Raw genomic sequence first — 27,996 nt, 5'->3', positions numbered from 1 at the left:
GCAAGCATCTACTGAGCTGTCTAGAGACCAACAAGCAATGTTACAATAGCCAGATCAGCAGCAGCATTACTATCAAAAATGGCAATATCAAAAATACCAGTGTTAATCCTTACAATAATTCCCACAAGGAAGGCATGTTATCCCCATTTTAAAGATAATAAAACTGAGGTACAGAGAGGTCTGTAACTTGCACATTATCACAGAGCTAGCAAATAGGGTAGTAAGATCCAAACCCAAGCATATCTGAGTTCAAATGCCCATGCTTCTGATCACTATGCTTTCCCGTTGAACTACTTCACAAGTAAGAGCTATATGTGCACAACTGAACTTCTTAGATTGAACAGAGCCTTGGGTAGGGGCCTGAAAGAGGGGAAATGGATACACTACCACTCTTGGTTCTTGAACTCCCAAGCCAAAGTCTGTATTCTGGCTGTAGCACCTGCAGTACCCATGCCCTTCTCGTCACTGACTGTTCCACATGACCAATTACTATTCCACACCATACTTTGCTTTCTTCTCAATACCAAACTCCTCCTTCCCAAACTCCTTACTCACTGCCCTTTCCAAGAAAGACTTCTCAGACGAATAAAAGTTTCTCGGATGAATACTCCAGTCTCTCCATTTCTCCATGATATCTGCACACTCTGGGAAAGAGTGTGTTGTATTTAACTATTAAACGCTTAAAGATGAATGGTGCCTGACCAAGGTCCCCATCTTGCCCATCATTTTCATGTGTCCCAACTCCCCCATACGCCACATGGCTCCAAGGTCTTCTTTCCCTCCCACAAAGCACCCACGCAGGACAGAGAATGCCATGAACAACGCAGATTGAGACTCAGAGAGAATTTCAAAATGCAGTTTATTGCAGCAATACAAGGAAGGGGGCAGTTTAAGACCTCTCCACAAAAGACAATCAACTTGCTCACACCTTATATACAAAATCAAAGCAGCACAGAGCTTGCTCCAAGAAAGAGGATATTAAGGAGTGTCCAGAGCACGTGCTCCATGCACAGCAAAGAAGCTGTGGTTCTAACCAGCCTTCATCTGGCTGACTTAAGGAAGTGCTTTGAAATGTAATGTGTGTAGTGGTCATTGCTGAACAGTTTCTTGGGTAAAGCACAAAGCAGGGTCATAGCCAGAGGGACTGAGAGTGCCACTGATCTAAAAGCTTCTTTGGGAAGCAGAGAAGATAGGAAAGAGCTGGGAAACTGGGGTGAACTGGTGTAACTAATGAAAGCTCTTTTCTCCAGCGAGGCTGGGGCAACTGACCTTGGTCTTGCCAAGCATATTTGGTAGTGATGGTGAGGGAGAGCTAACAGGATGGAGGACACCTCTTTATCTGACTGCTCTGGAATAGCTGGTGGAAACAAACTTCACGCTGGAACTGCCACTAGAGGTTTTGTTACCCCCAGAGCTGGATCCCCGGCCTCCGGAGCTCCCTCCGGAACCCCAGTTGCCCCCTCCAGAGCCGCCTCTGTGGCCCCCACTGCTGCTACCGGAGCCGTAGCTGCCGCCGCCTCCAGAGCCGTAGCTGCCGCCGCCTCCAGAGCCGTAGCTGCCGCCGCCTCCAGAGCCGTAGCCGCCACTGCCCCCGCCTCCGGAGCCGTAACTGCCGCCTCCGGAACCATAGCCGCCGCCGCTGCCGCCGCCTCCGGAACCGAAACCCCCGCCTCCTCGGCCACCACCTCCACTGATGGTGGTGTGGCTGGTGTTCACAGCTGCAAGGGGCCACTCAGTTATCGTCAGCCCACCTCCCTTTCCAGCCCAGCAAAACCTGCACGTGCCCCGCCCCCCCCCCCCCCCCCCCCCCCCCCGAGAAAGCGGCTTGTACTTACACACGCTCACGTTCGGGGTACACTCTCCAGACATCCTGTAGGAGGAAGAAAAGCAAATCCCTCTTGACTCTCCAGCTGCCGAGGCAGAGATTCTCCTCATTTGGGGCTCCTCCTACCCACTTGATCTGAAACCCGATCCAGTCCCCTCGGCCTCCCAAACTTCTTCTCAGTGCAAACACAGCGAGAAATCTCCATGGAAGATAGACAAGAGTCTTGAAGCGAGTGCCATTGACCTTTAGGCCAGCTGACATCTGAGCCAGCCCAGATGGAGGATAAATGATTCCTTCTCAAAGCACTTCATAGAGATGCGATAGCCCTCCAAACAAAGTTCGGGACCCAAAATGAGACCAAGTCTTTCCTCCTGCGCCCTGCACCTCTCCTCTCCCCCTTCCCAGGACAAGCTGCAGCCCCTTGGCTGCATGCTGGATAGCAGTCAGCCTACAAGGGAAGAAGCACCATAAGAAATGGCCAAACTGCCCAGGGTTCTGTCCTCACCTGCTTTCCTCTCCTTCCAGAAGGGTTCTGTAGGTGGCGATCTCCATGTCCAAGGCCAGTTTGGTGTTCATCAGCTCCTGGTAGTCACGCAGCAGGCGGGCCATGTCCTCCTTGGCCTTCTGCAGGGCATCCTCTAGCTCAGCCAGCTTGCCCTGGGCATCTTTGAGGGCATTCTCACCACGCTGCTCGGCATCACTGATGGACTGTTGCAGCGTGGAGATCTAAGAGAGGAGAAGCTCCTATGTTACACATTGTCCTATCGCCTAATCCACCCTTGCCTTCTCATCTCAGATTCCTCTGTCCACCTCAGTGAGGCTGCTACCCTGGGTCCAACAGAATCACAACAGTTTTAAGTCAACTCATGGCTCTGGATAGCACATCACTGCCTCTGGATAGCTCGTCACTGCGTTACTTCCTTAAAAGCCCTTAAAGGGAAGGCAACAGCCTCTCCTGGCCCTGACTTGAAGCTTCTCTACCCCTTACACACCTGACATTCTTCCAAACTCCTACCCTGAAACCTCCTGGCCGCCTTTCCTCTCATTCACCATGTCTTTGCATCATGAGCTAGATCAATCATGACCATCACATCCATTTCTCTGCCAGGTCATTTTCACAAGCTTCCCTAAAGAGAACCCAGCACAAAAGCTCAATTGTGGAAACCAGAATGATCACCAAAGGCTTGGAGTGGATTGCAAGATTCAACACTAGGAAAGTGTCCTCCAGTTACCTGAGCCTCCTTCCCCAATGCCATATAGCTATAGCTGAGCAGTAGAAGGAGGGAACAAGTACCTGCTTCTTGACACTATCAATTTCAGATCGCAGTCTCTGGGCCACCCGATTCAGCTCTGAAATCTCCATCTTTGTACTTTTCAGACTGTCCCCATGCTTGCCAGCGGTTATCTGGAGCTCTTCATACTAAAGATGGTGGATAAAGTCAATTAGATGTGGCAGAGCATACCGTGGCTCACACATACAAATATAAGAGAAAACACAGGACAGCAAGACAAGACATTTCAGGAAAACTGGCTAGACATTTGGCTCATTCACCTTGGTCTGGTACAGCGCCTCAGCCTCAGCCTTGCTCTTCTGGGCGATCTCCTCATACTGAGCTTTGACCTCAGCGATGATGCTGTCCAGGTCCAGGCTGCGGTTGTTGTCCATGGACAGGATGACATTGGTTTCGCTGATTTGAGTCTGCATCTGGGACAGCTCCTGCAAGACATAATAGTTCAGTGACTCTTACAGTGTTAAAATAAAACACAACTTAGACAGAGGGAGGAGTCAGGAGATGGAAGATATATCTTTGTTCTTCTGGATAGTGATGGGTGCAGGCTCAGAGGCTCTTCATTTGGGTAAACATGGTCGGAAGCAGAGGACTTACTGCCTGGTAGAGCACTGTGAGGAAATCAATTTCCTGCTGCAAGTTGTCAACTTTGGCCTGAAGGTCCACCTTAGTCATATAAGCAGCATCCACATCCTAGAGGAACAATGGACATCGTGAAGTCATGTTCTTCCCAGGGCAAGTCCTTCTCACTAGGTGTAAGGGGCCTCTCCAAGTAGAACAAGCATTTGGAGTCTCCTCCACACCTTCCTACTCCAGGCGGATCACAATCCCTAGACTGCCCCACCCCTTAGAATCACAATCACAGGACAGCTCGCCTGAGTCGCTGAGAACTTGCCTCCCTACCTCCTCCATGAAGGCCTGAGAGAGCTGGAGAAGCAAATAGCCTGGATAAGCCCAGGTCCATGATAATGTCGGGGGCAAACTCTATTCGGCTATTCATCAGGCCCCCACCAGGTTCTCCACATCATGACTTCCTTCTGCTTAGTAATTGGAGTCCCTCTTGCATTCTTTATTTCAGATGTGAGGTCCATTCTACAGATTTGCTCACCTTCTTGATGGTAACAAATTCATTTTCTGCATTTGTCCGCTTGTTGATCTCGTCCTCATACCTACAAGGAAATCAGAGGGATTTCGATATTTGGAGAAGGTGAGACCTGAAGTTCAGCTTCCCCCACTGAGATTGGTATTAGCTGTCATTGCCTCCCGTTATTAGCCTAGGACAGCTTGGCCACCCCTTCCTCCTGAGCAACAAAACTACTAAGCTGTTTCCAGCTTCTAAGAAGAGGAAGAATTCTGAAAATGCCAAATTAGTTGGCTTCTAACCTAAGAAAAGATATCACTACATATTGTCTTAGCTTAAGACTCATAACCTTAGCTTGCCACTTTCAGGAAATATTTTAGAACACAAGTCAGGGATTGCCTGGCCAGTCTTCCTTACTTGTGCCGGTAATCTTCCACCAGGTCTTGCATGTTCTTCAATTCCGAATCCATCCTAGACTGGTCATTCTTCAGTTGGTCCACTCTCCTTCTAAGATTGTTGATGTAGGACTCAAAGTAGGGTTCTAAGCTGTGGGTCCGAGTGGAGGTGTCTACCTGCTGCAGCAGCTCCCATTTTGTTTGCAGCACCTGGTTCTGCTGCTCCAAGAACCGCACCTGAGAACACAAGCCGCCATTACTGACTGATGCAGAAATGGAGTCCACTGGCCACTGAGTGCCATAAGCTACCCCACAGTGAGACCCATGCCTCATTTGGAAAAGAATTTGTTCCTTCAAGTCCTGTTTTCCTGGACATGGCAGAGAAATAGGAAGATCAAGTTAGCATCATTTTTTTATAACAAAATCTAACTCACTGTGAATTCACAGAAGCTTTAATTTCCTGAGAAGGGTAATTATTATACTGTTGCAGCTAGAAATTTCAAAGGAAGTAACTAGACAAATACCAAACAGCAAAGCCCTATATAAAATTACTGCAATTACACTTGAAGTGGTTACATGATACTTAAGAGATTTGCCTTTCAACCTTTTTTTTAGGTAGATTGCCATAAACATTGGTATGCATTCTGTAAGCATTCACACATTCAGAGGTATGTTGGGGAGATCCAAAATAGAATTTGAAATCTGTTGTGGATGACTTTGAGTTGACATTATTGATGATTAAGCAAAAAATAAGAAATGGTTTACATGTTTTTCCAGAGCAGATACTCAGAGTATAAGTATAAAAAAGAAACTTGTACCAAGGTAACATTTTCAGAAGGCAGAGCTCCTCTCCTGAAAGCAAAAGATGTTTGGTGCTGACTTACTACATCCTTTCCACTACAATATCACAGTGCACTCTATTCACCCTCAACTCCTTTTTTATGGTTAGGAAGACCTTTCCAGAACTCTCATTTGCACCCTACAAAGCTGAGTTAGCCCTAGTTCTTTTGCCTTCATTCACCATATGTAAGTCCCAATTCAGCTCAAGAGCTGAATGAAAAGATACTTTAAGGTGATGTCACATTGACCCACACTTATGTAGCCCACGACCTCTTTGTTCAAGAGAGAGTTTAGTCATTAGAATCATTCACAAGAATACTTCTAACATATCTCCTAGAAGACAATTCCACAAAATATCCAAACAGAAACTTGAGGCTGAAACCCAAGCAATCTCAAATGGACCAAGAGCAGCCCTCCACATGTGCCCTAGGCAGATAAACTCACCTTGTCAATGAAGGAGGCAAATTGGTTGTTCAGCGACTTGATTTGCTCCCTTTCTCGAGTCTTCACTTTTTGGATCTCAGGGTCAATCTCCACATTAAGGGGTTGCAGAAGGCTCTGGTTGATGGTGACTTCCTGTATGCCACCAGGGGGGCAGACAGGCCCAAAACTGCCTCCACCAAAACCGCCTCCACCAAAACCGCCTCCACCAAAACCGCCTCCACCAAAACCACCTCCACCAAAACCACCTCCTCCAAAACCACCTCCACCAAAACCACCTCCACCAAAACCACCTCCACTGCCAAAGCCTCCATAGCCACCACCACCAAAACCGCCACCCCCAAAGCCACCACCACCACAACCACCACCAAAACCACCACGTCCACCTCCTCTGGCCACGCTTATGGAGATACTCTTACTGCCACCAAGATTGACAAGGCTTCGACTTCCAAAACCACCGCCACCGCCACCACCTCCACATCTTCCCCCTGAAAATCTCCCACCACCTCCCCCGCTGTGGCGCACAGAGCTGCTAGTGGTCCTGCGTTGGAAGCCGACCACTCCGGCAGAGCCAGAGCTGAAGCCCCCTCCGCTCCGGAACCCAGACCTAGAACTAAAGTTTCGATTCATGCTGCCTTGGAGAGAGTTGGAGCAAAGTCGGGAAAGGAAAGGAGCTCACACTCCTCTACCCCAAGCACAGAGACTGTCCCTTATATACAGGGAGTGCATTTGGGCTTGGTCCTCGAGTCAGCGGGACGCAGAGCCTGTCAAGGGTTTGGTTTGCCTGCAGCCATACAAGATTTTTACGAGCCTCAACAATACGATAAACACTACACACCTAACTCCCAGGATAGCTCTCAAAATTGCTGTGTGTGCAAGATCGATCGTGTGGTAATCATTTTATCAGACAAAATCTCTCTTCAAGTGCTTGTGGCTTTGGGAAAATAGGACCCTGCATTTGCCACCTGGTGCTTCTTGGTAAGATTTCATAACCTCCTGTCACAGAGATATGTATGTCCCCATTCTTGCCTTGCCCTTGTAAGCTGCTAAGCGCACTGTCCCCTCAGGCCTGGCAGGGGCAACTCCTCATGCTCGAATCAGAGGAGGAACTCTCCGGCCCATTTCTGAGATTGCTCTCTAGAGCCCAGAGCTCACCAAGTCATATCCCCTGACCTCGAATAAGACTTTAATAAGTGAAAAATTAAAAGAACTTATTTTTATTACATGTGCATTAATATTATAGGAAGAGACACTGGCAGAGAATATGATGGATGGGCAGGTGCTCTGGAAGGGTCTGAGGAAAAGACATGTTCTTTTCTAAGTTTGCTGGTTGTTCCTTTTCCTCAGAGACAGGCTGGGGCAGGAGATGGAGATGCCAGCAAAAGGAAAGTGGTGCAAATGGAGGGCATGCCAATGCCGGTGGGAAAAGCCAAGAGAGCTGGGAGGTAACGGGTAGAACCTAGTCCATACATTCTGTAAAGCAAAGGGATGGAAGTGAGGCTTCACAGGGGGCTTGGAGCCTGACACCAGATGACATGGAGAGACGACTGTAGATTTGGGGGGAGGACAATGATGCGAGTCTGGAAAGCCTGATCCGAGAAGTGAAAACTGTTTCCGGACAATAGTAATGGCAATAGTAACAGGTATGATAAATAGCTAAGACGTATGAAAAACTGGCGCAGTACTAGGCACTGTTCTACAGCTTTTATGTGTATTCTCCTATTTCATTTTCACAGCTCTGAGACAGATGCTATCGTGCTATCCGTTTTTAAAACAGGGAAACTGAGGCACCAAAGCTCCAATTTACAAAGGTGGTAAGGGGCATAGCGGGGAGTTGAACTGAAGATGCTGAGTGACAGTGTGCGGGATCCTAACCAGTGTGTTGTACGACACCACGGCAATGACTTTGGGGTGTGCTGGCCGTTGTGTGTAAAGCCAGGCGACACAGGCAGCTTCCTGCCACAGAGAGCTCCAAGGCAGGAGGCCCATCCTATCCCTTCGAATCCTTGGCCCCAGGCACACGCAAGCGCTTGCAAAGTGCCTCAACTCATTCACAGAAGAGGGGATTGCAGGCGCAGAGTTCAGTGGGCAGATTTCACTTCTATCCAGGTGCAAGGGTGTCCAAACTGCATAGCAACTGGCCAGGAAGTCGCAGGGGCCCTCCTGGAGGAGCACCCCTTGATCAGTCTTAATGGACAGAAGCGGGGTTGAGATCTGGAATGACCTGAGCCCTCCATAGACTTCCGTTCTGAGACTCCTTCGAAGCCCAGCCTGCTCCCCACACTTGCACATGAACACAGAATTAATTGAAAGACTCGGTGAGAAGCCAGCGCGAAGTTCAGTGGGCTCTGCGCAGCTCTGAGTGGTAAATCACAGGCCTGTGTGGGAGGTCCCCACTGTGGGATACAAGACACAGGGGAGAAGACCCTCCGGCTGGGAGCCCTGTGCTCCTAAAGCAGCACAGCTGGATGTCAGCCCTTCCCAGCCCCACCTCACCGCTGAGCCTTGTCCCTTCCCTTCTCCCACAGGTTTTGCACACACCCTCCTCCAGAAAGTGCCCCTCACTTCTCCACTGGTCCCCCTCTCGCCCCTCATCTTTGTGATGCTGTTGTCTGGGACTCGGTTCTAACACTAACATCTGTGGGCTGCTAAACCCGTCATCTATCTGGGGAATGAGTAATTCAGATCTTGTTCCTAACTAGGAATAATGGGACCTGGGACGGTCTTGGCATGGTAATGACTGTTGCCTAATCACCTCCTGACGGGCAATCAAAATTCTTCTAGTTCAGCACACTCCCTTGTGAGACATGTCGCTCTGCACATTGATTCCTTCTAGCAGTTTGGAGGGGTGTGCCCCTGTGTGTGCGTGTGTGTGTGTGTGTGTGTGTGTGTGTGTGTGTGTACATGTGTGTGTTTATCCTCTCGCCTCTGCCAGCCAGCAACAGATCTCTCGGGGACTCGTGCTTCCATCCCCAAACTGAGAAACTGACAGTAAAAGCCAAGAGGTGGACAGTCAGACAATTGATAGACAATTTACAGAGCTGCAAAACTTACTGTAGGGGCTACGGTGAGGAGGGAGAGTCAGAGGGAAAAGAAGAAACGAGAAGGTATAAAAATCACCATCAGCTGACATTTTGTGCACTTCACCTGACCGAGCGCATACACCAATACTATGCCCACGGGAACCACGAGAACGAAGCTGTCAGACTGTTTGCACCCATTTTACAAAGTGGAAAACCAAGGCGTAGGGAGATGAGGGGACTTGCTTAGACACTCCAGCCCAGAAAACACACATCTGGGACTAGAACCCGAGTTTCCTGGTTTCAGTTCAAGTGTTCTTCCTTCTAAACCTGAGAAGAGGCTCAAGGACAGGCAAGTGGAACAGGTTCCTGTACATGAGTGTCAGACGATGACAGAATATTCCCATCTACAGGGACTCAAAGACCACACCATCTAACCCGCCGATCAAACACGTGAGAAGGCAAACCCAACGAAGTCAAAACATGTGTCCAAGTCATGAGATCCATTCCTGGGGATCATCCAGTTTCTCAATCAAACTCCCATTCTGTTCCCACGGCTCACTTTTGCGGGAGCCCAGCGGGTCTGGAAGCTGCGACGCCACCAGCCATCCCAGCTCATCCTTGCCTGCCATGTCCCCAGGACCACGGTCAGTGTGCAGTGATAATAAAAGGCAAATGTGGGAGAAAGGTGTGGGCCATGCACCCTTCCTCCTGGCTTCCTTGCGGGCCCTGCATTTATAAAATACAGAGAGCATGAAAGAGGAGAGAGGCAGCCACATCCACAGGCACCGACTATGAGCTAGGAGCCGCGTCTCATCTAAACATTACCCAAGGTCCTCACCATGGTCACTAGGATTAGCCCCATTTTAAAGAAGAGACAACTTAGGTCCATGGAGGTTAAAAGACATGCCCCCAGCTGGGAACTGACAGGTCAAGCCTGTCAAACTTCGAGAACATGCCTGCCTCTATCCCAAAGGGCTCCTCGTGTCATGGGCCTGCCCCTAGGGCCTACAGGTTTCCTGCCACCCACTCGCTGAGCCTCACATCTTGACCTTCCCACTCCCATGCTTTACCCAAACCATTCAACCCTCTCCCTCTTCCTCTGTTCCTCTCCATCTGACAAACCCACTCACACTCTTCTCTCCCTGATGGGTCTTCCAGCCTGTCAGTGACCCACTTCAAACTTCTACTCATAGGCAAGCTCTGGGACCACCCACGATCTCCGTTCCTGAGCACTTGGGCCTGAATCTGGATTTGTCCCTCAGGCCTTGAGAGCAAATGCCTACATCTCCCTGCTCCGCCAGGCAGTGGACAAGGCCCACTCTTCCAGGGAGTTTTCCTTGATTAAAGCCACTCGGCTGCTCCATTGGTTTCTTTTTCTAAGCTCAGTTGCTGCCAGATTCAAGTACATATTCACGTGTGTGTGTGTGTGTGTGTTTGCTAGTCCCTCAATTGCTCTGGAAGACTTTTGAAAGCAAAACTAAGTCCTCTGTGTCTTTGGATGCCCTCCTCGAATGCCAATTGCTCCAGCTTCCCACACAGTCCCCTGCACCTGAAGGGTACCCCCATTCGTGCTGGATATCAGAGTGCCAGAGCACTTCCAATCCCGAGGACCCACACACATACCCCGGAACCGATCACTGGGACGAAGCTGCCACAGGCAGACTGTGGGTGTGGGCAGGAGCAGGGGTGGTGATGTTTTGATAGCTTTTTGCAGGATGGGACTGAGTTGAAGAGAGACATGCAATGACAAGCCATCCAGCCCTGCAGGACTCCACCAGGGACAGGAGAAAGAAATTTCAGGGGAGTGGGGAAAGCTGAAGCCTGGGGGGCATAAAGGAGAGTCACAGACAATGGGGAGGCGGGGTGAGATGTGGAAAGCCTGCAGCCAGCAGAGGAGGGGCCGAGGCTTTTTATGCAGAAGGAAGAGGTCCCCAACTAGGGAAGCCTGCTCAGGACAGATAGAAGGGAAGGAGGTCCCCAGTGGCTTGCTAGCAGTGCTGGAGCTGAATAGAGGCCAGGAAGGAGGAAGCCAAAGAGGAACATGTAGGAGAGGGGAGGTGGATGTTGTCTGAGCTATGGAGTCAGCCAGAGACCCACTCTTGACCCACTGCAAATTTCTAGCTGTGTGACTCTGGGTAGGTCACTTGCCCTCTCTGAGCCTGAGTTTCCTCATCTCAAAGAGGGGACTACATCTACCTTAGAGGGAAACCAAAGTGTAGTAGATGCTAGATAGAGGAAGAGGGAAGGATTCTCTCTTACTATTGCATTGGGAAGGATCCAGAAAATGATATAACAATCAGGAAAAACTTTGGAACAAGACCCTGTTTCACTGGAAACTAAAAAGACCTGGAAAGGCAGCTTAAGTTTTTGCGATAAGGTCATCTTGTGTGGGTGAAAGCCTTGGGGGAGGAAAGGAGCATAAGTCTATAACAAGGAGGGTAAGGCCCATCACACACAGGAGGGAATGTTGAGTGCAACTGCAGCCCAAGGGGGCTAAGCTAGCTAGGAATTACTGTCACTGTGGAATACCTGTTCTGCAGGGTGGGGACAAATTCCCATGCTGAGCATGCTGGGACAGGTGTGGAAGCTGGAACACACCCTCAGAGCCCCCAGAAGCCCTTCCAGACGGACACTGGGACATTCAGAACCAGTCCTCCCAACATCCCAAGTTCCCAGCTCAGTCTTCAACAGAGTGTTGATCAACCTGAAGACACACGGTTTCCTGGACTGATCAGAAAGCTGATAAAACCAGGGCAGCAGGTCCAACCAAATGATGGGAGTTACACCAAGCTTGAAGAGGGCCTCTCGGAGCACATGGCTCATGATTGGAAGATGCATCCTGGGCCAAAGGTCCAGTAATGGAGGGTGAAGCAACACTCTTCACAGGCTGCTTGATATCGAGGACTTTCCCAGCCCAGAAACGTACACCTTGTCCAAGGTCAGACAGAGTTAGAATTTTATTGAGCCAATGGTTGCTCCTCCTGTCACCATGTTCCTAGATAACAATCTATGTAAATGAGAAGCTGGTGGAATTAAATTTAGATTCCCAGAGCACGCTGCCCTGCCCCAGCCTCACAGCTGGAGGAGCTGTGGGCAAACACCCTGGGAGTGGCCTCCTGCCCTCCTCTGTGCTCCCTCCTGCCCGCCCCTCTGTTGTTTGGTGGATGGGCCTGCCTGCCTGCCCCTCTGTTGCTTGGTAGATGGGCCTGCTTGACTCTCCCTCGGAGTATCAGCGCCATGGGAATAGCACTGAACACAAGCAGGGATGGAATGCTTCCTAGCCCCTGGAAGGACCACAGGTGTTCCCCCAGCCCTCCCCCAGGGCCCGTGAGAACCGTATGAGATACCACATGTGGAAGCATTTTGTACATGGTTAGAGGGCTATGGGATGGCTCCTTGTTGTCACCGGGGTGAGCTACAGTGAGAGGCATTTGCTCCTGATGGGATCTCATTGTCTCTAACAGGAGTATTGTTTATACCAGGAAGCCTCCTCCCAGCATCTTTTAGTGCTAACAACGCCCTGGCTCAGGCCCAGAACAGGACATCAAGGCCTTTCCTTGGAGTCCTAGATCCTCCTTGGCTAACTCCTCTCTCCTTGCCCTACCTTTCTCATGCCCCTGCCCCGTGGAATCTCTGTTCCAATATTCTAGGATTCAGGCACGTGATTCCCTCCATCTGTCCCCTGGTTCTCCATAATTGAAAAGGTCAAGGCTTCTGAAGAGAAAAAGCAGAGTCATGTCTTTTGGGGCAATCCCAATTATTGCCCAGAAGGAGAAGGATGGGCAAGATGACCTCTGATCCACCTTGCCCTGTGTTTTCATCCAGAGTCAGCTTGGATTTCCTAAGCACATCATATGCGCATGCATGATCCCAGGGAGAATCCCATCCACACCCTGGACTAGGTCTGTGGTGTCAGAAAACTTGGGTTCATTTCACAATTCTTGGTCCTTGGGCCCTTGGCCTCTCCATGACTTGATCATTCCTTGGCATCTGACCTTAATTTTCCCCAATATAAAATAGAGAGTGAAACTCCTTTTTTCTCAGGCTCCATCACATGAACTCTTAGGCCAGCAAAGGGATGAATGGCTGCCATACACATATTCCCACATATCATTCAGTCCCTCCCTCAACCTCCTGCCAGATAGTTAGCCAACCTCTGCTTGAAATGTGCCAACTCCTCATGCCTCTTGTGTCTCAAGATCAATAAAAATTGCTTCTTACCCTGAGCCAAATGTGCTGCAGTTCCCACCTGTTCATCTGGGTCATCAGCTGGGGTCAACCCCTCTTTGCCAAGGAAACTCTTCAAATCTTTGCAGTTAACTGTCACATCTCCCCCCAAAGACGTCCAGGGCCTTCCAGCGTCCCCCTGTGGCCAGGTTTCTGATTGTCCACCCCCACTGTCCTGGCCACTGTCGTCTGAATGGACTCCTCTTTAGTAATGTCCTCAGAGTGGTCAGACTACAGAAGAGCCAAAGTAGACTTGGCACACTACTCTCTTCCTGGTCCCCACACCTGTCCCCACTGGCCACCAACTGCTGTTGGCTCATGCGCTGTCACCATCGGCAGCTGAATACTCTAAACCAAGTTTATACCCACTGCTGTTTTCTCTCTCCCCGTCCCTGTCCCGTGCTCTTGGATTTTTTTTTTTTTTTACTTCAAGTGTGGCATGGCTTCTGTCTATGCCCTCTCTCCTTGCCTTCGGGCAGCCCCTCTGCCCACCTCTCCTTTCCCAGCCCATTCCCCCACAGGTCTGCTGCCAAGGTGAGATGGGGAGAAGCCTCTCAGAGAGAAGGTAGGGGCCTGCGTGGGAACACACTGTCTTATCAATATGGACTGCAATCATATTTGAATGAATCCCATACCCAACTGTCATCCGTACTCCTTCAGGGAAGGAGAAAGTAGGTCACATCTTTTATGCAACTCCTTTACACAGACTCAGAAATATCACATAGGGTAAGGTGGTAGCTTAACTTGCTCCATTCTTTTTTTTTTTTTTAAAGATTTTATTTATTCATTTGAGACACAGAGATACAGAGAGAGAGAGCATGAGCAGGGAGAGAGGCAGACAGAGAGGGAGAAGCAGGCTCCCCACTGAGCCAGGAGCCCAATGCGGGGCCCGATCCCGGACCCTGGGATCATGACCTGAGCCGAAGGCAGATGCTCAACCATCTGAGCCACCCAGGCGCCCCAACTTGCTCCATTCTTGAATGTCTGCATCTATGCTTCCCCCAGAGGCATGGATTCCAGAAAACCCTGCCCAGGACCCCCACTGGGTGAATGGGCTCAGTCTCTTATCTTCTGAGCTCCTGTCTCCTGGGAGGCAGACCTCTCTCACTCACACACATTCAGTCTCTCTTATCTTTGAGTCTGTGGAAGACTAGCCCCCTGTCTGAAGGGCCCTCCCCTGAGGCCCTGCCCTCACCTACTTCTACTGTTTTCCCCAGGCCCGTTCCACTTTCTAGCCCTCTAGGAGGGCCAAGCTTTGGGGTAAAGCTTCCCTTCCCCAGAATTGGCACCTACTGCAGGCCCCACAGCTCCTGCCATGGAGGGTCTGCCTGTGTCCACAGGACAGGCCTTGCGACCACCTTCAGGCTAAAAGGTCCACAGAGACTCATTGCTCTGATTTCTCCTTCCTCTGAACTTTCCCCTCTGCCATAATCTATCATTTGGGTTGTGAGTACCTGAAGATTCAGAAACGCGTTCAGTCAGCACTGCATTCCCAGGGCCGAGGCCACCTCCTGGCACACGGCTGGAGCGGAATGAATGCGTGCTGAACCAATGTGTAACGACTTCGGAACGAGCGGCCACTTTCAGCACTAGTAAGATCATGTCTGCAAGGTCTTTTAAGATCATGCAATAAAAAATAATAAAAATAATATTTCCCAGATATGAATAATAGCAGAGGCCTGCAGAAATTTAAGAAGAAATCACTTATCTCTGATTGAACAGCAGTTTGAGATCACAGAAAATTTTATTGTAGAAACACCAGAAATGTCCAGCCCTTCAAGGTACAATCTTCAACCAGGAAATGATGCGGTCACGGCACTCTGCAGGGGACCCCTACTGAGCCCGTCCGATGCCCCCAAGAGAATCAGGGACTTGGAGGTTGCGTTAGGACTCAGCGAGGAAGCGAAGGTGACTCCAGATCTTAGAAGCAACACCACCCTCCCCCTCTCCAGGCCTGCTAGTTGGTTGATAGTTTCCCCTTCCTGTCCCCTCCAGCGCATCTCAAACATTATCTCAAACATCCTGTGTAAGGCCTGAAAGGAAGGGTCAAATTCTCACGAAGTGCTCAGTCACAGAGAACAGGAGGCAGAGAGACTTTGAAAGCCCGGGAAAGGGCACCATGCTTCCTTACATAACGGGCAGCTTCAGGACTGGTCAGAATTGAACCCTCCCAAGACCCATGCTTGATCTTCCAATTCCTCCGGGCCTGGCACCTGGACACAGCAGCTCTGGGTGGCATGTGCCCAGCCTCCTGGACAATTCTCAGAAGGGCCATTATGAAGCAGAGCTCAGGAAGGGCCAGGCTGCCGACGAATGGAGCTGTCAGGAGAGGCAGGACAGAAGAGAACTCCATGGCTTCCCCTTGACTCCTCTATTCGGGGATAATTCGTCCTCCCAGGGGACAAGGATGCATGCCCTCTGAAATACTCCCACCTTGAGCTGTTAGCCCAGAGAATAATGCTTCTTAAGATGGAGATGCGGAATCAGGACCAGACATACTTCAAGGTGCCTGATGAGGACAGCAAATCCATACTCTCCATCAACATGAAAGTATGAGGCTAACAGACCAACAGACAGGAATGGGTCCCCAGTACAGAGGTTCCTCTTGTCAAGCTACTCGCCCAAACGCTTCGTTCTGTGGGTCCCCTGAGGGAGAGATTATTGTTCACAGGGCAGCCCAGGTGCAGGAAAGGGAGCCTGGGGGTGAGAAACCTGGTGCCCTTGACATTAACTCTCCATTATCCGCTCTGTAGATACTCTACAGGCTCTTTTTCTCCAGTGCTAGACTGGGCCCCTGGGTGTCCCCAGGGGCAGGGGCAGGGCCAGCCGAGTGGAGTCTGAGTGGAGAGAGGCTGTGATTCTGACCACCAGCCAGCGCCCTCCAAAGACAGATCTGCTGTTTGGGGTTATCCGCCTGCTTCACCAGCTAGCGTGGAACGTGTTAGCAAAGCTGCTGAGACCCATGAGGGAAAGGTAAGTGAGAGGGGTTCAGGAAGGGCGCGCAGGAGGGGACAGGAGAGCGCCCTCCGGCGGGGCTGTGTGAGCCTCCCTCTACTCCACGATTCGCTTGTGGGAGGTGTTGGTGGAGGTCTGGATGATCTGCACGCGGGACGAGCCGCCGCCGCCTCTGCCCCCGTACTTGCTGCTGCTCCGGCTGCTCCCTCCGTAGCTCCCGCCGCCGCCACCGGCGTAACCACCTCCACTGGCCCCTCGGGAGCCCCCGCCGTAGCTGCCGCCGCCCCCACGGGAGCCGCCGCCGCCGGAGCCCCCGTAGCCTCCGCCCGAGCCTCCGCCGTAACTTCCGCCGGAGCCTCCAGAGCCTCGGCCGCCGCCGCTGATGGTGGTCTGGCTGCTCTGCACAGCTGTGGGGAGAGGGCAGCCCGAGCTGGGGTCAGAAGGGCTGGCCGGGGGACCCGCCTGCACCTCCCCTCTGCACCCCTCTGCACCCGCCCTGGGGCAGCCTCCTGCACCCTTAGTCGCAGGGAGCGTCTGACTTGCAAAACCATACAGGATGAAAATTTTCCCGTTTTCCAAGTATTCTTCACAGGACAAAGCACTGGGTGTTTTACGGAACTAATGAATTGTTGAACACTACATCAAAAATCAATGATGTACTATATGTTGGCTAATTGAACATAATAATAATTTAAAAAAAGACAAAGCATGTCAGGACCCGTTTTCATTAGCCAAATACCTTGACGAGCTCTAAGCTGCTACTGATTATGAGGTCTCATCAACATTAAGATACATAAGCACTAAAATCGTAACAATTTATTTCAGCGAATTTCTCCAGGCTCCCCAGTCTGTGGGCTCACTGTGGTTTTTCATGGTGCAGGACTAGAAACAAAATCGCTGACTGCCGGTCCCTGATGGCCTGCCCCTCCCCCGGCCCTCCCTCCAGCGACCCCAAGCAGCCCCCAACCTGGACCCTGCTACTTACAGATGCTCACGTGGCTCTGCAGCTCCCCTGACATCCTGTAAAACCAAAGCACGCACATCGGTCAGACCAGCAAAGCCCTGGGGAAGGCAGGTGACAGACGGCCTGGAGACATCCAGAGCAGAGACAGTCCCATAAAGTGAAAAACTGTCCCCAAGCTTTAGGGAAAGGTGGGTGCACAGGCCAGGAGGTCAGGGAGTGAGGGGCTAGAAGGGGTTTTAAACAGTTTCTGGAAGCCATTTAGCACTGGCTGCAGTGGCTTAGGTTGGGGTATAAGGACATTCTGCTCAGAGGCAGGGGAATGATGACAATGACACATCCTCTGCTTCTGATTTGAATGTTTCTGCTCAGCCCGGGGCTACCAGTCTTTCCAGAAAACAAGGATTGTCTTCCCTCCAAATAGTCGGTCCCACCACTCAGGGAGGCAGCCTGCACGTAGGCCCCAGAAGCATGGTCCACCTGCTCTCCTCGCCCTCCAGCAGCTTGCGGTAGGTGGCGATCTCCACATCCAGGGACAGCTTGGCCCCCAGCAGCGCCTGGTAGTCTCGCAGCAGTCGGGCAAGCTCCTCCTTGGACTGCTGCAGGGCCTCCTCCATGTCCTGCAGCTTCTGCCGTGCATCCTGAAGGGCCTGCTCTCCTCTCTCCTCTGCATCCGAAATGGCCATATGCATCTGCTCAATCTGCTCAGGAGAAAGTCGCAAAGAAGAACTGAATGGGGGGTGAGTTTCAGGAGCCCCATCTGGCAGGGCCCTGTGGGAGGCGGCATGTCTGGTCAGCCCACCCTGAGCATCCTTCTCACCTGCTTCTTGATGTTGTTGATTTCTGCCTGCAACCTCTGGATAGTGCGGTGGAGCTCAGCGATCTCCATCTTGCTGTTCTTCAGCTCGTCTCCGTGTCTTCCCGCTGAGATCTGGAGCTCCTGGTACTGAGGGTCAAAGGCAACATCGTGGTCAACCTGCTGCGCACCACGAGGCCTTCCACGAGGGAGTGAGTCTACCTTCCCAGGCCCTACCCAAAGCTGCTCTCCAGGGACAGTTCCCAGGTACGCCCCACCCCCAGAGCTGTGATACCCGCCATACACACTCCCGTACTAAAGCTCCCTCGTTTGAGTCAGGACACCACACACACACATACACACACACAGTGTTGTTCAAGCCTCCCTCCTTCTCATCAGTCTCTGGGCCAGACCCACATCCCAGACAGACAAAGCTACTCCTGGATGCCCTTTTCCACCTACTTGTTCCCCCATCTAAACCTTACTACAGGCCCTTACCCACACGGGGACCTCTTCCCCTTTGCCACCACACCCATATTCCTTCCTACCCTTTTCCAGGATGGTTTCCCTAGCAGCCATGACCTTATTTCCTCAGAGGCCATCAGCATGCCCCTTCTTGATTCCCATTCTCCTCTCTATGTCATTTCTGTATCTACATGGCCCCATCAGTAGGCTCCCATGGGCAGGGCTCTGGAGGAAGCAAGGGGCAGGGGGTTGCTGGTTCAAGGGAAGCTCTGCATTCTGATGCTTTCCCTGTTGACCATCCACCTCCCCGGTCTGATGCTGAAATCCATGCCACTCAGAACCCCTGCCTGCAGGGCAGTGAGACAGAGGCCCGCCAAAATTGGAGTTGAGAAAGCAGATCGCCAAGTGTCAGGAGTTCAGAATGTAGGGACCGGCCTTTGACCCTTAACTACAGTCTTCACCCTCCAAAAAGGTCCGAGTCCACTGATATTAAAGAAGTAATCAAAGATGTGCCTGAAGACTTAGCCACAGAGATGTTTATCTGATAAAGGTAAATTCTTACCACCGAGCATCATGCTGCTATTAAAAATGGCGTAGAACGTTTAATGTCACAGAACGGCATTCACAAGTAATAGGTGAAAGAGTAAAGTACAGAACTACAGCTTAAAAGATCTCATTATGAAAAAAGTAAGAATTAAAACATTATAGTGGTTTAGGGCATGGGTTTGTAGGCGGGACACCTAAACTTAAGTCCTGCCTGTGCCGCTTACCAGCCATAAGACCCTAGGCAAACTAGGTGAGTTCATACTCTACTATCTTCAAAATAGGGGTAATCAACTCCTTACCTCGCAGGGTTGTTGTAAGGAGTAAATGAAATTTTATATATATGTATAAAATGTATGTGTGTGTGTGTGTGTGTGTATATATATATATATATATATGTATATATATATATATATAAAATAACTTCCAAAATAAGAGAAAGATGAGAGAAATTCTGAGGCCATGTCTGGTTTGGGGTACCAAGTCTGGGTGGAAGGACAGCAGTGCCCACCTTGGTCTGGTACAGCGCCTCGGCCTCATCCTTGCTCTTCTGTGCGATCAGCTCGTACTGGGTCCTCACCGCATCGATGATGCTGTCCAGGTCCAGGAAGCGGTTATTGTCCATAGACAAGATGACATTGGTGTCGCTGATGTGGGTTTGCATCTGGGACAGCTCCTGCAAGGCATAGACCACAGGCTGACTCCTTCCACTCTCCTCCTGGGGCCTCAGGTTCCCTCTACTGTCCCCTCAAGGCTCTTTGGGGAAACCAGAAGCCTGGGCCAGATGAGAGTCTTGGGGAAAGTTCTTTGGATAGTTGTTGTGCCCCAAGAGGTGTCTTAACTAAAGGTAAAGGCCGCCAGACCTAGCTTCTGGGGAGAAGAAAGGAGTGTGAATTCAGAGCTCCTGTAGGCACTACCTGCCCATCATGCCTCTCCTGTGTCCTCTCTCCCTGCCTTACTTGGCTTGGCTGCCATCTTGGGCCCTCTGACAGGCAGACTTGCTCCTTGAGAAATACATGAGCTCTCAGAGCCATAGAAAGGACTCTCCTTGCACAGCCACTCCCTCACTTTTGAGCCTGGGCTCTACCACCAACTAGATGAGTGACTGAGCTAGTGATTGAGTCTCTCAGTGCCTCAGCTCTCTCATCAGCAGAATGGAGACCAAGACGTGGCAAAGCTCCTTGCACAGCACCTGGCCCAAGGTAGACATGAGCAACAGTAGGGCCAGGGCTGGTAGAAGGGTATTATCCATCACCACTGTAGGCTTCGTCCCTTTAGGATCCACACTGTCCTCTCCGACAGAATTCCCCAATAGCCCTATTGGATTCCCAGCACTGGTGAAGATTTCTGGTCGGTTTTGTCCCTGTATGTCCTGGATATTAACCTCATTTCCAGATAGAATCAAGAGCTGCTCCATCTTTTCCCTCAGGACACTCCCTGCCTCCCATCTCCAGCACCTGCACCCAGGAATCTGAGCACTGGGGGTTGGGAGGCTGACTCCAGTCCCAGAGTTGAGGTTACTGGAGAGAGGATTCCCTAGTGGGTCATGCTGGGTTTCATGCCTCCCCCTCCAACAGCCCATACCCTTTGTGACATGTGAGGAAAGAGAAGGGTTTCTCATGAGGACTGAACTCACCATCTCAAATAAATACTTCAGGAAACTGATCTCTCCAAAGAGAACATTCACCTTGGACTCCAGGTCTACCTTGCTCATGTAAGCAGCATCCACATCCTGAACGGCAAGCAAAAATATTCTGACTTTATTGTCCAAGTGTTGCCTGCCACCAGCTCGCTGGGTAACTCAGGCAAGTGGGAAAACCTCTCTGGGTTTATTTCCTTGCCTGAAAATTTCCTCACCTCACTCAGGTGAGGGACCTGCAAAAACTCTGGCTTTCCTGGCCAGGAAGAAATGTGACACCAAGGCCCTCATCCCAGTCAGTCACACAAAGCACCCAGGTCCCTCCCCAGGTCTCAAGGCTGCACATAACTGACACTCAACAGGTGTCAGTTGATTGAACTTCACATTCAGGACTGTGGAGAGATGAGCACTCAAGGAAGGCTCAAGATTCATATCAACATCACTTTCAGACTTAACCCCTTCAGTGCAGGGGCCCAGCCTTCAGGCCACACCCTCAACAAGCTGCCCCTAGCAGTCATCTGCCCACCCCTTGGTCACACAGCATCCTACAGGAGTTCTTCGCTCTGCTCAGTCCCCTGGACCCACAGTCCCCCTAGGACCTCCCCCATCCTTCACCTTCTTCAGGACGACAAAGTCATTTTCAGTGTTGGCCCTCCGGTTGATCTCTTCCTCGTATCTGTGGGAGGAGGTAAGAAACACAGATAGGCTGCTGAGGCTGACCTTGGCTCCTTGAGATTTCTCCTCACAGCAAGCGGCTTGGAATGTCCCAAATTTTTAGTGTTAGACTTTGGCTATCCCCTGCCAGCGGATAGCCATTTTTTGCAGTTGAGGACATAAATAGCCACTTTTACTAAATTGTTTTAAAAAGGAAAAGAATGTCACCTACAATGTTGCCCCCCAACACCTTCAGTGTGAATTTCATCTTTCCCTTTTTGAGTCACACACTCTTGACTCTCTGATTAGTGTGCCAGGTGATGTCAAGAGTAGCACTCTACACCCCTAGCATGGGGAGGGAGAAGCCACTCAGTTGCCTGCACAGTGCTGGAGCAGCCGATCTGGAATTAGACAAGTCCCGACCATTATGATTAATAATAGCGAGTGCTTAGTATGTGCAGGCACAGTCTAGGAACTTATTAAGCATAATGTCAAGCATAATGTCATCTAAACAAGTGGTTCTCAAAGTGTGCACCCCAGTCCACCAGCATCACGTGGAAGCATACTAGAAATGCAAACACTCTGGTCGCATTCCAGGCCTACTCAACCAGCTTGCTGCACACCAAAGCCTGAGAGCCCAGATCTGCCTGTCACAGCAACCCAACGGGGCGGGTGCTTACCATCCCCACTTTACTAAGGTAAAAACTAAAGGCTTAGAAAGACAGACTTGGCAAGCAGCTAGAAAGTGGCGAAACCCACCAGAACTTGGCTTATCTGGGTCCAGCACCCTGAAGATAGTCTGCCCTCACCCACCCAATACAATTGAGAGCTGACTGGTACCACCATCCTACCAGAGCTGCTATATGCAGGATGGTGCCCTCTGCGGTTGTGTGGTACAGAGCCGGGTGGCTGCACCTGGGGACCCGGGTCCACCCTTCACATATTAACACGAAAGCAGAATGTCTTGCCCCTGAATCAGTTCCCTGCCGTGCTTCCCTCTGACCCCTTTACCCTGCCTGGGCTCTCACTTGTTCTTGTAGTCCTCCACGACATCCTGCATGTTCCTAACTTCTGTGTTCTGGCGCATCTGCTCAGCACTGAGAAAATCCACCTGCCTCCGCAGCTCACTGATGTAGTTCTCCAAGATGGGCTCCAGGTTATTCGTCTGAGTAGAGGTGTTTACTTGCTGTAGCAGCTCCCACTTTGTTTGTAGCACCTGATTCTGCTGCTCCAGGAATCGCACCTAGGAGCAAGAGACTTCCAAATTCACCCCAGGCTGTGGGTCCAAGAAGCATCCCCCATGGGTGGGAAGACTGGCAACCACACAGCATATCTGGACCTCAGAGAATCAAGATGGCCCCTCTTGGGATCTGAGAGCTTCCCTTTCTGTGGGACCAGGACACACAGAACACAATGTGGTTTCTGATGGTTGACCAAGGGCTGTAAGCTCAACTTGCCTAAAATTAACACTAAGTTACTAAGCTAACTCTGGTTTTGAAGGCAAACCACCTCCATTGGAGTGCCTTCTTCCCTTCAGCTACAGCCACCTACACCACAGAGCTGTCACTCCCACGCTCCACACTCTGTGCCAACGTACAGAAACGGTGCTGCAGAGCATCTGAAACACTAACATCTCCAAGGCTCATTTCTCTTTGTGGCTGAAATGTTTTCTGTGATTGAGGAGAGGAGACAATAAGAGAGAAGAAACAATCTGACTTAGAAGATTATACTGATTTCTGAAAAAAAACCAGCCCGGGTGCCCCCATCCTGCAGACCCCACCACGTCCGCTGTCTGCCAGTGTGTTTCAGGAAGGTCACCTCACTTAAATGTTAACTCAGAATTTAAAAAAAAATAAATGCTCCCACTTTTTATTTTTTTTAAAAGGTCTTATTTACTCATTTGACAGAGAGATAGAGAGCACGAGCAGGGGAAAGGGCAGAGGGAGTGGGGAAGCAGACTCCCCGCTGAGCTGGAAGCCCGATGTGGGACTCAATCCCAGGACCCTGAGATCATGACCTGAGCTAAAGTCAGATGCTTAACTGACCGAGCCACCCAGGCGCCCCTGTTTCCACTTTCTAAAAATGTTGTGTAATGCATGCCCATGCCCCAAAGTAAGGACTTTGGGGGTGTCTAGTGTTTGGGAAATACTCATGTTGCTATTCTCTTCATTAACTTTCATTGATGCAGAAAATGGAGAGTGGACATCCTCCTATATTCTATCTCTTTTCCCGAAACTGGGCACAAAGTTCAGGTATAGGGTCCAGAGAGCTGACTGGCTATGCTGACCAAGTACATGGATTGTGCTCCGCATGATCATGATCAACCCTCACCTTGCCTCTGCAGGTTGCCCTCAGATGGAGCCTCCCTTCCCACGCCTTAGGTGGAGATAAGGGATGCCTCTTAGGTGCGGACACACACACACGTGCACACACACACAACACACACACGCACACATGCACACACATGCACACTCCAGGATCCTCCTGGGAGTTGTGTATGAGCACAAACCCATCGCTTTGTGCAGTCAAAACAGAACCCTGAAGACACTCCCCTACAATGGGGCACCAAGGAGGATGCCCCAAACCCCTGGCCCTTAGGACTGCCCTTCTGAGGGGCCGGCCTTTGTTAACTCCCTTTGGATTCTGACTCTAGGCTAGGAGACGTGCACAGTGAATGCTATTCCCCATGGCTCATTTTTGTTAGCTTCATCAAAGCAAGAGCTAAGGCAAGCAGATCTCACAGGTTGTCTCAGCTTGAAACCCACCCCGCCGTGGGAAATTCCTGCCACCTGGCCTCGTTTTGCTCTAGCGGCACTGCCAGAAGGTGGACAAATCAAACAGGGTTCTCAGCCCTGTGCTCAGTATTGTGGGAACTGAAGGGAACAAATCTCATGGGCCCACAATAGAATCTCCACATCAAATAAACAATGAGGGGCAGATTAGCCAGAGCACCTTCTCCCCCTGCACACGATACCTCAGAGCACATCAGCAAAAGAACCCAGGGTTCTCGTCAGGCCACCCAAACCGCAAAGGCAGAGACTGGCTGCAGGGAGCGCCAGGCAATTTTAATAAGATTTAATCTCTAGAAAAATCACTGAAAGCCGTTGTGATTTTTCCCAGGCTCCCCAAAACACTCCTGGGCTGTGTCCCATCAGCACAGATGAAACTTAGCATCATACTGAGCTCACCTTCGTGCTGGAAAAAGCACACCCCTCTTGGCTTGTCATGACCCAGGGACCTCCTGCTGCCTCCGGCAGCCCAGATCTCCCCAGCTCTTTGCTTGGCTATGCCCTATTTACCCTTTGGTCTCAACTAAAGTGACATCCCCCTGGTGTCTCGCCTTCATAGCCCACGGTCCTTTGCCCGGAGCATCTGGCATGATTTGCTGTCACTTGGTGCTGTTTGAGCATATCCCTCCCCTGCTGGGGGAGCCTCAGGAAGGCAGGCCCATGTTGTCTTTGGTCTCCTATGGGCACAAGGTGCTCAGACCCATGGACACACAGCGACCCAACACAGAGAAGACAGTTCATAAGTATCATGGACTAATGAAATGCTAAGGGCTTTGGGATTGCCTCCAAGTGTAGACAGCTGTCCCTCTCAATAGACTGGAAACTCCTAGAAAGCAGGGGATTTTGTCTGTTTTGTTTGTAATTGAATCTCCCACACCCAGAATCGTCTGGAACATGATAATTACTCAATAAACATGTTGAACGACAAATCAAATCAGCCCTTCAGGTGTCAGGCCTGGACACTCAGAGAGTAGAAATGGGCACAAAGGCTTTTATAGAACCAAAGACAAGGAAAAGGGACCTCAGGAAGGAAAGTGATGGGGTCCATCTCTTCCCATGGGGACACCGGCCTGGCTTTGTTCAGCTGAGGTTGACTCCTCTATGCCAGGTGGTGAGTGGCCTGGATAGTCTACACCCGGAGGCATGTGAAATATCTGGTGTGTCATATGGCCTTAGGGACAATGGAGAAAAGTAACACAGGGATGGGGGACAGGGATGCTGGTGTGAGGGTGCTATTTTGAAAAGGGAGATCAGGGAAGGCCCCGCTAGGATAGTGGCATCTGAGAAAAGACCTGAAGGAGATGAGGGAGCAAGCCAGACCACTCTTGGGAAGGAGGCGTTCAAAGCAGAGGGAATGGCAGGAGCAAAGGCCCTGGGGCAGGCGTGGGGTGCTGGAGGATGCAAGCATGCAATAGTGTCCTAGTAAGCAAGAGAGAAACAGGGGAGGAGCACGGAGGGACTGTAGGGTCACTGCAGACAATGACTCTGTACCGTGGGGAGCTAAACTCCTGCCCTCACTCTGTTCACTAGACCGTGCAGCTTGAGAGATGTTCCACCCAGTGGTGGTAATGTTGCCTAATTCTCACAAATGCAAGCCAGGGGTGAGCAGTAGCTGCAGGGTGGAGGCCAGATCACACAGGGCCTTATAGGATCTTGGCTTTTATTCCAAATGAGACTAACAGTCAATGGGGGATTCAAAAAGAGAAGTGATGCAATGTTTTTTAAAGAATGGCTCTCGTGTGGCTCTGGGGATGGACTATATCAGCTTAAGGGGGAAAGCAGAAAGACCAGGCCAGAAACTAGAGTCAGAATCCACTGCAGTAGAAGCCTTCTCCCTTCCAGACAGGCCAGAGTCCTGGGGGCTCTTTCCTCTTGGTCATGACAAGCCTTAGGGAAGGACAGGTTGCCACAGTCTCCTGCAACTCGGCCTCTGCCCATAGCCCCATACCATAAAATGCAACAAATGTCCTATATTAATGGTGGGAACCACAGTCAAATGAGTCCCAGGAGATCAGTTACCAGTAGCCCATGGCCATTTCACTGACCTCCAGCCCTCTCTTTTCCTGTCTTCTCCCTTAGCTTAGTCTTGACTTCCAGTTGGGTCACCTCCTTACTCCAGTCAAGCTCTCCCAGTCCCTGCCCTTGCCTGAGGTATAATGACGGTCAGTCAGATTTCCCATCCAAGGTGATCAGAAGCAGCCAGAAGCACTGTGTTCTGTTGAGCTCCTGTTTGGCTATCTCTGGGCCTCAAGACTCTTACCCCTCCTCCCCCAGCCCACACACTCTGTCCTTTCCCAGCATCTACCCAGATATCGGAGACTGTATATACAGCCCAGTGGTTGACTTTAGCCGTGGTTAATCTGCAGTCAGACCACAGGTCAAGCTCTGGCCTCAACACTGAGTTCCTACGGGACTGACGGGAAGTCACTGAGTATCCATGGGCCTTTGTGCCCCAGGGTGCTTCTCACCATATCCCCAAGAACAAAGAACACGCTGGGGAGCCTACAGGGGCTACTGTGCCTCCACCTCCGGACAAAAGAAAATGCTGGAGGAAGGTCTTTACCACAGGCCTCTACCAGCCTCTGCTTGCTGATCTGGGTCTGGACCAGCCCTAATCTGAGGTTTAATTAGGGAACTAAGGAGAGGGGCTACAATGGCTCCACCTGGCCCATTCTTGGCCTTGGATGAACTAAAACAAGGAACACTGATAGAATCCTACTTAGTCTGCTATTCACTTTAGCCCTCAGTGATAACCTCAGAGCATTCACTTGGGCTATGTCATGGCTCCTTGAAGACAGGACCTGTGTTCTAGTCTCTCTGTAGTACCTGGCACTGTATCTGACATATAGTAGATGTTTAGTAAATGTTTGTGGGATGGATGGATGGATGGATGGCTGGATGGATGGCTGGATGGATGGCTGGCTGGCTGGCTGGCTGGCTAGGATAAGTGCGTATATGGAAACTGAATAATGATGAATGAGAATGAAGTCACTACACCATGTATTTTTTCTGTGGGGTATTTTCACACTTCTTACCTGCTTTCCTGCCAAAAAGAAAAGATAAAAATAAATCCCCTCAATAAGTCAAACTGAGGCCTAATGAGATAAGCGCTTTCTTAAGGTCCCAGAACATATGCTTCTGGAAGTGATTGTTACCACCAAACTGAGATAGTACAAGGTGGTAAGAGGTGGCAGGGCACAAGGCCCTCTCAGTTATTTGATCAGGGGCCAGAGACTCACCTGCCCTTGAGGTACTCACCTTGTCGATGAAGGAGGCAAACTTGTTGTTGAGGACCATAATCTGCTCCCGCTCCTGGGTCTTGACTCTCTGAATTTCAGGATCCACCTCCAAGTGAAGTGGCTGAAGGAGGCTCTGGTTAATAGTCACCTCTTGGATGCCCCCTGGGGGACAGGAAGGACCAAAGCCCCCAAGCCCAAAATTGCCACTCCCCAAACCACCTCCTCCATAGCCACCACCCCCAAAGCCACCACCTCCAAAACCACCTCCCCCAAAACTTCTGCCCCCTCCTCCAAATCTCCCTCCTGCTCCCCCACCCTGGCAGAAACCACTGGCACTTCTCCCCACTAAGCTAATGGAGATGCTTTTACTGCCTCCCAGATTGTAGAGGCTCCTAGAACCAAACCCCCTGGCATGGCTTCCATACCCACCACCACCACCACCACCACCACCACCACCACCACACCTGCCTCGGACCTGACACACAGACCCCACAGCTCGACTCCCCCCACCAGAGCCTGCAGAAGAACCAGTGCTGTAAAACCGCCTGCTCCTGGAGCTAAATGCTGACTGAGAGCTAAATTGGCGGCTCATGGTTACTAGAACATACAGGGAAGTAGCCAAAAGAAAAGTCCCAGCTGGAAGGAGGCAGAGACCCAGGAGGGAAAAAGCTAGGACTCCTTTAACAAGAGATCTGGCTTAGTCCCTATATATACATGCATTTGCTGGGCTGGGCACCTTCCAAATTCTGGGAGGGGAATATTTATGTTTGGTTTGCCTGCCAGCAACATCTGTTTAAAACCTCACACCTATGAGTTGCAGAAATTGTACTGTAG

At 50.8% G+C, this 27,996-nt stretch overlaps 2 protein-coding genes and 1 long non-coding RNA gene across 6 annotated transcripts; 1 reads left to right on the top strand and 2 right to left on the bottom strand.

Moving 5' to 3' along the window:
• Positions 1 to 860: 860 nt before the first annotated feature.
• Positions 861 to 6,501, bottom strand: KRT1 (keratin 1). 4 transcript variants are annotated; one of them, XM_035729182.1, is made up of 11 exons: positions 6,165 to 6,501; positions 5,875 to 6,119; positions 4,613 to 4,827; positions 4,223 to 4,283; positions 3,712 to 3,807; positions 3,378 to 3,542; positions 3,120 to 3,245; positions 2,331 to 2,551; positions 1,836 to 1,870; positions 1,560 to 1,718; positions 861 to 1,517 (listed from the first exon to the last, which is right to left on the bottom strand). In XM_035729182.1, exons 1-11 carry the CDS (start codon positions 6,499 to 6,501, stop codon positions 1,336 to 1,338), a joined length of 1,842 nt encoding a protein of 613 aa, XP_035585075.1. In that variant the 3' UTR covers positions 861 to 1,335. The 4 variants fall into 4 exon arrangements, with proteins under 4 accessions (XP_035585075.1, XP_027448171.1, XP_027448172.1 ...); XM_027592370.2 differs by having other exon boundaries at positions 861 to 1,718; XM_027592371.2 differs by having other exon boundaries at positions 861 to 1,718; positions 5,875 to 6,149; positions 6,192 to 6,501.
• LOC113921573 lies at positions 4,026 to 4,908 on the top strand. The gene is made up of 3 exons (XR_003519725.1): positions 4,026 to 4,072; positions 4,193 to 4,321; positions 4,636 to 4,908. It is a non-coding gene; the product is annotated as an uncharacterized LOC113921573 (long non-coding RNA).
• Positions 6,502 to 16,172: 9,671 nt separating the features above from the next.
• LOC113921553 (keratin, type II cytoskeletal 1b-like) lies at positions 16,173 to 27,754 on the bottom strand. Its single transcript, XM_027592372.1, has 9 exons — positions 27,182 to 27,754; positions 22,163 to 22,377; positions 21,096 to 21,156; positions 20,478 to 20,573; positions 19,353 to 19,517; positions 17,858 to 17,983; positions 17,518 to 17,738; positions 17,062 to 17,096; positions 16,173 to 16,483 (listed from the first exon to the last, which is right to left on the bottom strand). Exons 1-9 carry the CDS (start codon positions 27,752 to 27,754, stop codon positions 16,173 to 16,175), a joined length of 1,803 nt encoding a protein of 600 aa, XP_027448173.1.
• Positions 27,755 to 27,996: the final 242 nt, after the last annotated feature.

The sequence above is a fragment of the Zalophus californianus genome, chromosome 9 (genome assembly GCF_009762305.2).
Source record: "Zalophus californianus isolate mZalCal1 chromosome 9, mZalCal1.pri.v2, whole genome shotgun sequence".
Taxonomy (NCBI): domain Eukaryota; kingdom Metazoa; phylum Chordata; class Mammalia; order Carnivora; family Otariidae; genus Zalophus; species Zalophus californianus.
This window is presented reverse-complemented; position numbering and strand designations above follow the sequence as displayed.